The sequence below is a fragment of the Hemiscyllium ocellatum genome, chromosome 33 (genome assembly GCF_020745735.1).
Source record: "Hemiscyllium ocellatum isolate sHemOce1 chromosome 33, sHemOce1.pat.X.cur, whole genome shotgun sequence".
NCBI classification, from domain to species: domain Eukaryota; kingdom Metazoa; phylum Chordata; class Chondrichthyes; order Orectolobiformes; family Hemiscylliidae; genus Hemiscyllium; species Hemiscyllium ocellatum.
In genome coordinates, this window is record NC_083433.1 from 13,721,955 (window position 1) to 13,736,067 (window position 14,113).

General features: G+C 47.5%; 1 protein-coding gene across 1 annotated transcript in view; it reads right to left on the bottom strand.

The window, feature by feature from the left end:
* Positions 1 to 14,113, bottom strand: part of ncf4 (neutrophil cytosolic factor 4) — a 77,009-nt gene that overhangs the window by 51,645 nt on the left and 11,251 nt on the right. The window contains exon 4 of the mRNA XM_060849130.1: positions 178 to 248. Within this exon, the coding sequence (XP_060705113.1) occupies positions 178 to 248 (71 nt within the window). The remainder of the gene's footprint in view (positions 1 to 177; positions 249 to 14,113) is intronic.

The window sequence follows — 14,113 nt, forward strand, 5'->3', positions numbered from 1 at the left end:
GATTCACTTTCTCAAAACCCTTCTAGGGTTACATCCCCGAGAGGGAGGTAGAGGAGAAGCTCACAAAGATGTCAGAGAAAGAACGGAAGGAAAAAAATGGAAGGAAACAGAAAAAGAAAGCAAGGTATGAGAACAGGAAAGAAAACAGCAATGTGTGCTTCGGAAGATGTTACCCACCTTCATGTAGGTGTTGAGAACTGGGATCCGCTTCTCTGCAATTTCCTGCTTGTTGCCGATAAAGATTTTCCCTACGAATGAAAACAAGGACAGCCTATTACAGATGGGACAAACAAAGGGAAATGCATCGACCTGAGTCAAGAGACATCTAGCCCACCCCCACACAGAATATCCCCGCCCACCTCCACAGAGATTGCTGCCAAGCATCCCAGGTGGCCTACAGGCCCGCCCTCCCCAACACTGACTGCTCTGCAACCTTTCGGAAAGTTGACATAGCATCGTGGCGATATCACTGCACTCGTGATCCGAGAGGCCAAGTTTTCAAATCCCACTGTAACGGTACCTCTAGCAGCAGGTGGCGACGCTGAGGGAGGTCACTGAGCAGGGCAGTCGGAGCAGCTGAACCGCTTCTCTCTGGAGGAGATGGGAACAGGCCATATGCCCAGAGGTGGTTTGTTGGCAGCAGACTGGGGAGCTGGCACTCTGGCCAGGTTTGATACCCCTGCTTGCCTGGCATCATCTACAGATCACACAGACAGCCTGGTCACTGAGCCTATTACTCCTCAATGTCCAATGTTAGGGGCAATCCATCACCTCTCTCTTTTCATGCCCAAAAAGGCTGACTTATTTTAAAAAAACAGTTCATTCACAGGTTCTGCTGGCTGGACCAGTATTATTTGCCCCTCCCCAATTACCCAAAGTCTGTCCATCATCTCCAAGGCACAAGTCAGGAGTGAGATGGGTTCCTCCCCACTTGCCTGGTTGGGCACAGCTCCAACAACACTCAAGAAGCTCGAAACCATCCAGGGACAAAGGTGGTGTTGGACTGCCTTCTTGAAGCACTGCGGTCCATATGGTGTTGATGGGTCCAGGGTACTGGTAAGAAGGGAGTTCCACATGTTTGACCGAATGACAGTGGAGGAAGGTGATCTAGTTATGGAATGTGGGCTTGGAGGGGAACTAGCAGGTGGTATGTTTCCGTGCATCCATTGCCATTATCCTTCTAGATGAGCGAGGTTTAGAAGGGCTGCTTTGTCTTGGATGATGTTTACCTTTCCAGTGTTGTTGGAGCTGCTCCCATCCAGGCAGGTGGGGAGTATCCAGCACACTCCTCACTTGCAACTTCTAGATTGTGGATAGACTTTGGGAAGTCAGGTGCTTACAGAGGAACCTCGATTATTCGATCGAGATGGACGGGCAGTATTTCGTTCAGATAAATGATTATTCGGATGACTGATCCAATGCCTCTCCAAAAGGACTTGGACTTTTCTGAAGTTTCCTTTTTCCTTTCTCTGCTTGCCTCGCTCCCTCTCTGTGTCTCAGGGTTTGTTTCTGAGCAGACACACACGCGTGTGTAAGGGACCGGCAGCATTGCGAAAGCTTCTCCCCGCTGCTGCTTCACTTCAGTTGGATTGACAGAGCCAGCACTTGCTGAGTCCACTCCCGTTCAGAAGACTAAGTAGCAGCACAGTGGGTCAGTAAATGCCCCCACCCCACCCCACACCATGTGCTTTCAACTCTCCACATTTCCAGCCAGTGGGTGGAGCGAAACAGCCAGATGCCTCTTATCCCTTCCGCTCAATGGGAACAAAATGAAGTAACGGAATGGAAATGGCAAGCCGGACTGGACACCAACAGCAAGAGTGTTGCTGCCTTTGGAGGGTCAGTCTCAAAATAGCACAAACAGACACACACACACACACACACACACACACACACACACACACACACGACTCTCTCTCACATACATACACACACACACATATACTGATCTTCCTCTCTCACTCACACACACAGACGCACACACACACGCGCACACAGATCTCTCTCTCACACACATACACATACACTGATCTCTCTCTCTCTCACACACACAGATGCATACACACACACACAGATCTCTCTCACACACACAGACACACTGATCTCTCTCTCTCTCTCGCTCTCTCACACACACAGACACACACACACATACACTGATCTCTCTCTCTCACACACACACATACACAGATCTCTCTCTCTCTCACACACACACGGATCTCTCTCACACACACACAGACACACTGATCTCGCTCTCTCTCTCACACACACACACACACACACACACACAGATCTCTCTCTCACACACTGATCGCTCTCTCGCGTACACAGACACACTGATCTATCTCTCTCTCTCTCACACACGCACAGGTCTCTCTCTCACACACACACAGACACACACACAGATCTCTCTCTCGCACACACACAGACAGACTCACAGGTCTCTCTCTCTCACACACACACACACACGCTGATTTCTCTCTCTCACACACACACTGATCTCTCTCTCTCACACACACACAGACACACTGACCTCTCTCTCTCTCACACACACACAGATCTCTCTCTTACACACAAACACAGATCTCTCTCTCTCCCTCACACAGATACACTGATCTCTCTCTCTCTCTCTCTCTCTCACACACACAGATCTCTCTCATACACACACACAGATCTCTCTCTCTCATACACATCCACACACTGATCTCTCTCGCTCTCTCATGCACACACACAGATCTCTCTCTCTCTCACACACACACAGATCTCTCTCTCTCATACACACAGATCTCTCTCGCTGTCTCTCACACACACTAATCTCTCTCTCACACACACACATACACTGATCTCTCTCAGACACACACTCACTCTCTCTCACACACACACACAGATCTCTCTCTTTCACACACAGACACACACACATACCTTTATATTGCAACTTTTTGACAAGTTCCCACTCTGCCCTGTACAGGACAGTGCTTGACAGATTGCCTGGGGTCTTTATTTGAGAATATTCATAGAGTCATAGAGATGTACAGCATGGAAACAGACCTTCGGTCCAACCCGTCCATGCAGACCAGATATCCCAACCCAGTCTAGTCCCACCTGCCAGCACCCGGCCCATATCCCTCCAAACCCTTCCTATTCATATACCCATCCAAATGCCTCTTAAATGTTGCAATTGTACCAGCCTCCACCACATCTTCTGGCAGCTCATTCCATACACGTACCACCCTCTACATGAAAAAGTTGCCCCTTAGGTCTCTATAATATCTTTCCCCTCTCACCCTAAACCTATGCCCTCTAGTTCTGGATTCTCCACCCCCAGGGAAAGGATTTTGTCTAATTATCCTATCCATGCCCCTCATAATTTTGTAAACCTCTATAAGATCACCCCTCAGCCTCCAACACACCAGGGAAAACAGCCCCAGCCTGTTCAGCCTCTCCCTGTAGCTCAGATCCTCCAACCCTGGCAACATCCTTGTAAATCTTTTCTGAACCCTTTCAAGTTTCACAACATCTTTCCGATAGGAAGGAGACCAGAATTGCACACAATATTCCAACATGGCCTAACCAATGTCCTGTACAGCCGCAACATGACCTCCCAACTCCTGTACTCAATACTCTGGCCAATAAAGGAAAGCATAACAACTGCCTTCTTCACTATCCTATCTACCTGTGATTCCACTTTCAAGGAGCTATGAACCTGCACTCCAAGGTCTCTTTGTTCAGCAACACTCCCTAGGACCTTAAGATTAAGTGTATAAGCCCTGCTAAGATTTGCTTTCCCAAAATGCAGCACCTTACATTTATCTGAACTAAACTCCATCTGCCACTTCTCAGCCCATTGGCCCATCCGGTCCAGATCCTGTTGTAATCTGAGGTAATCCTCTTCGCTGTCCACTACACCTCCAATTTTGGTGTCATCTGCAAACTTACGAACTGTACCTCTTATGCTCGCATCCAAATCATTTATGTAAATGACAAAAAGTAGAGGACCCAGCACCGATCCTTGAGGCAATCCACTGGTCACAGGCCTCCAGTCTGAAAAACAACCCTCCACCACCATCCTCTGTCTTCTACCTTTGAGCCAGTTCTGTATCCAAATGGCTAGTTCTCCCTTTATTCCATGAGATCTAACCTTGCTAATCAGTCTCCCATGGGGAACCTTGTCGAATGCCTTACTGAAGTCCACATATATCACTTCTGCCCTCATCAATCTTCTTTGTTACTTCTTCAAAAAACTCAATTAAGTTTGTGAGACATGATTTCCCACTCTCAAGGTCATGTTGACTATCCCGAATCAGTCCTTGCCTTTCCAAATACATGTACATCCTGTCCCTCAGGATTCCCTCCAACAACTTGCCCACAACTGAGGTCAGGCTCACTGGTCTATAGTTCCCTGACTTGTCTTTATCGCCCTTCTTAAACAGTGGCACCACATTTGCCAAACTCCAGTCTTCCGGCACCTCACCTGTGACTATCGATGATACAAATATCTCAGCAAGAGGCCCAGCAATCATTTCTCTAGCTTCCCACAGAGCTCTTGGGTACACCTGATCAGGTCCTGGGAATTTATCCACCTTTAACTGTTTCAAGATATCCAGCACTTCATCCTCTGTAATCTGAACATTTTGCAAGATGTCTCCATCTATTTCCCTATATCTTCCATATCCTTTTCCTCAGTAAATACTGATGCAAAATATTCATTTAGTATCTTCCCCATTTTCTGTGGCTCCACAAAGGCCGCCTTGCTGATCTTTGAGGGGCCCTATTCTCTCCCTAGTTATGCTTTTGTCCTTAATATATTTGTAAAACCCCTTTGGATTCTCCTTAATTCTATTTGCCAAAGCTATCTCATGTCCCCTTTTTGCCCTCCTGATTTCCCTCTTAAGTATACTCCTACTTCCTTTATACTCTTCTAAGGATTCACTCGTTCTATCCTTCTATACCTGACATATGCTTCCTTCTTTTTCTTAACCAAACCCTTAATTTCATTAGTCAATCAGCATTCCTTATACCTACCAGCCTTCCCTTTCACCCTGACAGGAATGTACTTTCTCTGGATTCTTGTTGTCTCATTTCTGAAGGCTTCCCATTTTCCAGCTGTCCCTTTACCTGCAAACATCTGCCTCCAATCAGCTTTCGAAAGTTCTTGCCTAATACCGTCAAAATTGGTCTTTCTCCAATTTCGAACTTTAACTTTTAGATCTGGTCTATCCTTTTCCATCACTATTTTAAAACGCATAGAATTATGGTCGCCGGTCCCAAAGTGCTCCCCCACTGACACCTCAGTCACCTGCCCTGCCTTATTTTCCAAGAGTAGGTCAAGCTTTGCACCTTCTCTAGTAGGTACATCCACATACTGAATCAGAAAATTGTCTTGTACGCACTTAAGAAATTCCTCTCCATCTAAACCTTTAACACTGTGGCAGTCCCAGTCGATGTTTGGAAAGTTAAAATCCCCTACAATAACTACCCTATTATTCCTACAGATAGCTGAGATCTCCTTACAAGTTTGTTTCTCAATTTCCCTCTGACTATTGGGGGCTCTATAATACAATCTCAATCAGGTGATCTTCCCTTTCTTATTTCTCAGTTCCACCCAAATAACTTCCCTGGATGTATTTCTGGGAATATCCTCCCTCAGCACAGCTGTTATGCTATCCCTTATCAAAAATGTCACTCCCCCTCCTCTCTTGCGTCCCTTTCTATCCTTCCTGTAGTATTTGTATCAGCGGTCTGAATTTGCTGAGATTGTCATTCTGTGAGTCTTTGTTTGGGGAGAGAGAGAGAGAGAGGGTGGGAAGTCAATCATTTGGAGACGGCGTCTGGGCTCCCATCGATGCCTAGGACTGTTCTCGGCAGCATTTCAGTAAGCCAAATTCACTTTTAATCATTGTAATCAAAAGACGCGATCATTGCACCACTGTCGGTAACACCTCTTTGATGTAATGTTTTTATGGGACCTTGAGATCTTCTTCGGATAATTGATATTCGGATAATCAAGGTTCCTCTGTATTTCCCATTAAATAAGAAACTAGGAATAGACATGGTGATATTGAAGAGTACAATAGACATTTCTCACAGCAAAGTATTATGTACTGTACAAACATTACACTCCCCAGGTACCCTAATGTTGGGGCTAATATTAAAGTGGTAGGTTACCACAAAACAGCATGTTCCCAGTCGAGTGTCATGCTTTAAGTGATAGAGTATAATTTATTCTGGTCACATACTATGATGCAGTGACAATATCATGAGCATGTTACTTAAAGGCATACTGACATGAAAAAGTGAAGACATAACACAACTGTGAGTTGAACACAAGGTAGGCCCAAAGATCATGAAGCAGGGATGCTTTATTCCACTGACAGCAAGTCATTACAAACACAAAAGGAAATTAAAGTTTAAGAAGGAAGGCCCAGTACAAACGTGGGATCTGGTTGAGGAAATCTTTGTTTCTGAACATTGAGATCTCCTTCTCTCAAAGACATCCTTTCCTCCGGAGAGGAGCGGTTCAGCTGCTCCGACTGCCCTGCTCAGTGACCTCCCTCAGCATCACCACCTGCTGCTGGAGGTACTGTTACAGTGGGACTTGAAAACTTGGCCTCTTGGATTATTACATTTTTTAAAAAAAACTAGATTCCCTACAGTGTGGAAAAGGCCCTTCGGCCCATCAAGTCCACACTGACCCTCCGAAGAGTAATCCACCCAGATCCATTTCTCTCTGACTAATGTGCCTAACACTATGGACAATTTAGCATGGCCAATTCACTTGACCTGCACATCTTTGGACTGTGGGAGGAAACCGGAGCACCCGGAGGAAACACGCAGACATGGGGAGAATGCGCAAACTCCACATAGACAGTTGCCTGAGGCAGGAATTGAACCTGGGTCCCTGGCACTGTGAGACAGCAGTGCTAACCACTGAGCCACTGTGCTGCCCCCATGAGTGCAGTGATATCACCACGATGCTATATCAGCTTTCCGAATGATTAAATCTCGGCAGAGCAGTCGATGTTGAGGCCATCTATCAGAGAGCTACAAACCAACACAGTTTTCCAAGGAAAATAATGAAACATTCTAGAATTGCCCAGAAGAAGGCCTTTATGTCCATTAGTACAGTGCCAGCCCTTTGAATGAGCTGTCAAATGAATCCCATGCTATTTCTCCCAAGCCTGTTTTACTGGACCTGTTGCAATCATTTAACCTGATTTAGTTTTGAAAATTACTCTTGAAGTTGTTTCTACCAGCCTTTCAGGCAGCACATTCCTAACAAAGCAAATCATTTTCAGTTTGAATCATAATAAGCAGAACAAGACCTGACATCACCTTTTTAACAAAGAACAGTGGATAAGTCATCTTGCCTCGAGCAAATATCCCACACTGTCCTGTTGTCAGCATTGTCTTGCAGAAGAGATGCTGCCCTGTCCTCAATCACCTGACTACTAACTGTTCGTTTATAATGTACATAAAGGATATGGGGGAGAGAGAGTAAGTTTGCAGATGACACAAAAGTTGAGGGAGCTGTGGAGGATTGCCAGAGGGTAGAGCAAGATGCGGATAGGCTGGAGACTTGGGTGGAGAAATGCAGATGGAATTTAATGCGGACAAATGCATTTTGGTAGATCGATTGCAGGAGAAAGTCTACAGTACATGGCAGAACCCTTAGAACCATTGACATCCAGAGGGATTTGGCATACAGGTCTCCAGTTTCCTGAAAGTGGTAACACAGGTGGATAAAATGATCACAAAAGCATAGGACATAATGTATAAAAATTAGTTAGGAACAAAAAAAAACTGCAGATGCATGAATTCAAAGTAGACAAACAGGAGAACTGGAAGAGTCAAAATGTGTGGTGCTGGAGAAGCACAGGAGGTCAGGTAGTATCCAAGGAACAGGAGGATCAGCGTTTCGAGGATAAAGCCTTCATCAGGAATCCTGATGGTGCCTGACCTGTTTGTGCTTCTCCAGCACCACACTTTTCGACTCAAGAGGGACAGGCAGGAGGCTGGAGGAACACAGCAAGCCAGGCAGCATCAGGAGGTGGAGAAGTCAATGTTTTGGGTATTAACCCTTCTTCAGGAATGAAGTCCTGGAGAAAGGTTAATACCCAATATGTTGACTTTTAGATTAGATTACTTACAGTGTGGAAACAGGCCCTTCGGCCCAACAAGTCCACACCGACCCGCCGGAGCGCAACCCACCCATACCCCTACATTTACCCCTTACCTAACACTACGGGCAATTTAGCATGGCCAATTCACCTGACCCGCACAGCTTTGGACTGTGGGAGGAAACCGGAGCACCCAGAGGAAACCCACGCAGACATGGGGAGAACGTGCAAACTCCACACAGTCAGTCGCCTGAGTCGGGAATTGACTAACCACTGTGCCACCGTGCCAACTTCTCCTCCTGATTAAAAATTACACAGTCATGTTGGAGCTGTATAGAGCTTTAGTAAAGCTACATTTGGAATATTGCATCCAGTTCTGGTCACCACATTGCCAGAAGGATGTGGGGGCTTTGGAAAGGGTGCAGAAAAGGTTTATCCAGATAATGGCAGGTTTGGAGGAGAGATTAGACCAACTTGTTGTGTTTTCACTTGAATACCAAAGCTGAGGAACGACTTGATGAAAGTTTACAAAATTACAACAGGCACGGATAGAATGGATAGATGGAATATTTTTCCTAAAGTAGAAATATCAGTTAGTTGGGGACATTGGTTCAAAGTAAAAGGGGGACAGTTGAAAGGAAATGTGAGAGGAAAGCCTTTTGTGCTGAGGGTGGCAAGTGTTTGCAATGTGTTGCCTGAAGAGTTGCTGGAGGCAAATACAATAGCAACAGTTAAAAAGCATCTTGACAGACACATGAATAGGCAGCGAATGGATGCGTACGGACCATATAGAGGTAAAAGGTTTTTAGTTTATAAAGGCATCATGTGTTAGCACGGGTTTGATGGGCCGAAGGGTCGGTTCCTGTTGGTCGTTCTTTGTTGGTATTTGCTTACTGTCTCTTTCAGAGCCTCAGGAGTCCACAGCCAGTGAAGCACTTCTTGAATTGTGATGACTGTTCTAACGTAGGCAATGGAGTAGCTGATCTCTGCAGGAAGATCGCACAAAGGATGACGTGATAATGACCAGAGAATCTGTTCCTTTGCCATGGAAATTGAAGGATAAAGATTGGCCAGGGAACCAATGCCTTCTACAAAATAATGCCATCGGACCTTCTACATCCATCTGGGTGGACGGAGAGAGTTCAGTTTCAATGGAAAGGTGACACCTCCAACAGTGCGGCACTCCCTCAGCACTGACCCTCCGACTGTGCGACCCTCTGTCAGCACTGACCCTCCGACAGTATGGCACTCTCTCAGCACTGAACATCTGACAAGGTGACACTCCCTCAGTACTGACGCTCCGACAGTGCAGCACTCCTCAGCACGGACTCTCCAACAGTGCAGCACTCCCTTAGTACTGACCCGCCAACAGTGCAGCACTCCCTTAGTACTGACCCGCCAACAGTGCAGCACTCCCTCTGTACTGACCCTCTGACAGTGCAGCACTCCCTCAGCACTGACCCTCTGAGAGTACAGCACTCCCTCAATACTGACCTTCCGACAGTGCAGCACTCCCTCAGTACTGACCTTCCAGCAGTGTGGCACCCTCTCTAATCTGACACTCCGACAGTGCAGCACTCCCTCAATACTGACCCTCCGACAATGCAACACTCTCTCAGTACTGACCCTCCGACAGTGCAGCACTCCCTCAGCACTGACCCAAGACTGTGCAGCACTCCCTCAGCACTGACCCTCCAACAGTGCGGCACTCCCTCAGTACTGACCCTCCGACAGTGCGGCACTCGCTCTGCACTGATCCTCCAACAGTGCGGCACCCTCTCGGTATTGACCCTCTGACAGTTCGGCACCCCCTCTGCAGTGACCCACCGACAGTGCGGCACTCCCTCAGCACTGACCCTCCGACAGTGCAGCCTTGCCTGAGTACTGACCCTTCGACAGCACGGCACTGTCTCAGCCATGACCCTCCAACTGTGCGGCCCTCTGTCGGCACTGACCCTCTGACAGTATGGCACTCTGTCAGCACTGAACATCTGACAAGGTGACACTCCCTCAGTACTGACGCTCCGACAGTGCAGCACTCCTCAGCACGGACTCTCCAACAGTGCAGCACTCCCTTAGTACTGACCCGCCAACAGTGCAGCACTCCCTTAGTACTGACCCGCCAACAGTGCAGCACTCCCTCTGTACTGACCCTCTGACAGTGCAGCACTCCCTCAGCACTGACCCTCTGAGAGTACAGCACTCCCTCAATACTGACCTTCCGACAGTGCAGCACTCCCTCAGTACTGACCTTCCAGCAGTGTGGCACCCTCTCTAATCTGACACTCCGACAGTGCAGCACTCCCTCAATACTGACCCTCCGACAATGCAACACTCTCTCAGTACTGACCCTCCGACAGTGCAGCACTCCCTCAGCACTGACCCAAGACTGTGCAGCACTCCCTCAGCACTGACCCTCCAACAGTGCGGCACTCCCTCAGTACTGACCCTCCGACAGTGCGGCACTCGCTCTGCACTGATCCTCCGACAGTGCGGCACCCTCTCGGTATTGACCCTCTGACAGTTCGGCACCCCCTCTGCAGTGACCCACCGACAGTGCGGCACTCCCTCAGCACTGACCCTCCGACAGTGCAGCCTTGCCTGAGTACTGACCCTTCGACAGCACGGCACTGTCTCAGCCATGACCCTCCAACTGTGCGGCCCTCTGTCGGCACTGACCCTCTGACAGTATGGCACTCTGTCAGCACTGAACATCCGACAATGTGGCACTCCCTCAGTACTGACACTCCAACAGTGTGGCACTCCCTCAGCACTGACCGTCTGACAGTGCGCCACTCCCTCAATACTGACCCATCAACAGTGCAACACCCCCTCAGTACTGACCCTGCGACAGTACAGCACTCCCTCAGTACTGACCCATCAACAATGCAGCACTCCCTCAGCGTTGACCCTCCAACAGTGCAGCACTCCCTCAGTACTGACCCTCCAACAGTACTGACCCTCCAACAGTGCAGCACTCCCTCAGTACTGACCCTCCAACAGTACTGACCCTCCAACAGTGCTGCACTCCCTCAATACTGAATATTTGAAGGCAGATGTGGAGATTCTTGTGCGCCAATGGATTCAAAGACTACTTAGTATCAGTGCGAATGGATATCAAATCACAACCAGACCCAATGAAGGCCTCCTGCCTGAAACGTCAATTTTCCTGCTTCTCGGATGCTGCCTGACCTGCTGTGCTTTTCCAGCACCACTCTCGCCCCCTACAACCAGGATGTGGGTTAATGTGAAAGCAGACTCATTGGGCCAAATGACCTCATAGTGCTCCGAATTCACGTATTTATATATTCACGTGAAATGAAGCATGTCGGAAATCATCCAAAACTGAAAGTAATCTCCCTGGATATTAAAATTCTCTAAGGGGGGGTAGCAGTGGGAGGGATATTATGTAGCAGAAGAGAGGTGAAGCTGATTGAAAGATAAAAATATTGGACAAGTGAGCAGGCAGAAGGGTTCAGTACAGATACAGAAGACACAAAACTAAACAGTAGACAATATCAACATGAGGATTAATTCATGAGGATTTAAGTTCTCCATTTATGCATTAGGCTGCCATCTAGTGAGTGAAACGCAAACAAAAGAAATGAGGTAATTACTGATTCACACAGGATGAGGAAAAGGAGACGTTTGCCACATCTGGACAAATTTAGAGGCAGAGCCTTAGATGATGTTAGTGTGCATTGTCTGGACTTTAGGCATTAGGCCTTGGTAAGACCACACCTGGAATATCGTGGGCAGTTTTGGTCCCTGTGTGTAAGAAAGGAGCGATAGAGAGAGTGTAACAAAAGGTTCACCGGACTGATTCCTGGAAGGACAGACTGGGTCAGTTCAGACAATACTTCACTGAAGGGGGGAGTCTCATAGAAACCTACAACATTCTAAAAGGGCTAGACAGGGTAAACGCAGGAAGGATGTTCCAGAGGAGTCCATAACCAGAGGCCATGGTCTAAGGATACAGGATAGGCCATTTAAGATTGAACTGAGGAGACATTTCTTCACTGAGAGAGTGCTGTGTCTGTGGAATTCTCTACCACAGAAAGGAGTTGAGGCCAAAACATTGAATGTTTTCAAGATGGAATTAGGTATAGTTCTTCAAGCTAAAGGGATTCAAAGAAATAAAGCGGGTACTGAGTTCGATGCTGGAAAAACACAGCCGGTCAGGCAGCATCCAAGGAGCAGGGTAGTTCCGTTTCGAGCATAAGCTCTTCATCAACTCTTCATTCCTGCTGCTCGAGCCGTCGACTCTCCTGCTCCTCGGATGTTGCCTGACCGGATGTACTTTTCAAATCACAACCGCCGCACATTTTCACTTTGATCTCCAGCATCTATAGTCTTCACTTTCTCCTACTGAGTTAGATGATCAGCCATATTGAATGGAGGGGAAGGCTCAAAGGGCTGAATGGCCTACTCCTGCTTCTATTTTCTATATGTCCATGTTTTTATGCACTGATGTCGTTGAAATACCAAATATAACAGATATCAGGGATCTCAAGCCCACCTTCAACTGGATGCCATAGGCTTGGGGTCTACTCCCTCATGGAATTTTTAAAAATTATTTATTTGGTCACAGGAAAAGGCACCACTGGTCAGACTGATGCCTCCATCCCTATTTGCCCTGAGATGGTGATGGGATGCATCTCCTTGAACTGCTCAGAATGTGGAGCAGTTCATCCACAGTGCCAGGCGTTTGACTCAGCAAAAATGAACAACCAACGTCTTTATTCTTGACGGTTCTACATAACCAGGCATAGCTGCTGCTGCTGCAGCTTCTGTGGGTCCATCGCTCCTTTGACCATTTCCCCTTTCACCCCACCCCACAAGCAACCTTTGGCCCACCTACTAACACCCACTTCTTTGTGGTCAGGTGTCTGAACCAATATTGATGCTGGTTTGACCAGGCCATGCAGGCTTGATGGGCCAAATGGCCTCCTACTGCACTGTAACACATCTGTCATTCTTCAGGGAGACTCCCTGTGGCCCGTGCAGGAATAATTCCAGGAAATCTTTTCTCCAATATCCTAAAGGCACTTGGGTAACAGGGATTACAATCAAAAGAAGTCAACCCCTTCCAACTCTGGCCAGCTAACATTTCTCTCAAGGATTTACCAACAACTTATGAGGTGGTGCGATGGCTCAGTGGTTAGCTGCCAGGGACCCGGGTTCGATTCTACCCTTAGGCGTGGAGTTTGCATGTTCTGCATGGATTTCTCCGGGTGCTCCGGTTTCCTCCCACAGTCCAAAGATGTGCAGTTTTGGGTGGATTGGCCATGTCAAAATTGCTCACAGTGTCACAGGGATGTGCAGGCCAGGTGGGTTAGCTATGGGAAATACAAGTGTGCAGGGATATGGTAGTGGACTTGTTCTGGGTGTGACGCTGTTCAGAGGTCAGAGCTGACTCAGTGGGCCAAATAGCGTCTTTCTGCACTGCCGGGTTTCTTCAATTCTATGACTGTAGTCTTCCCTGTCCCTGTCTTCCTGGATAATTTCTTCCAATGAGCAATAACTCTGCAACAAGAGCACTTTCAATATCTGACGTGACTTTGTTTCATTATTTTACAGCCTTGGTTCCCTAGTCCTATTGGCCCCAGTAGTGTGAACAATGTCTGTGATCAGAGCAGCTTAACAGCCATGAAATGAAACCTCAAACCTTCACAGCTCTCCAAAGTGAATAATTCCAGGTCTTGAGACCTGCATTCAACTCACTCCCATCCAGTCCTCAAGCTGACGGGAAACTGGATCATAAGTTACAGGAAAAGTAGCCTCCCTCTTAGCATCAGCTCCTACTATCCTCCCACTGTGGCCCACTGTTAACACTCGCCTTGCGTTCAGTAATTAAGCTTCCAGTGTGCGAACGTTGAACGTTTACAAAAATAATATATCTTTTAAATAAGTTTGTCCGGACATGGTATGTCCAGATTAAGTGGGACTTCTGGCCCAGAGGGAGATACGATGCCACTACCCCACAACAACATTGAATA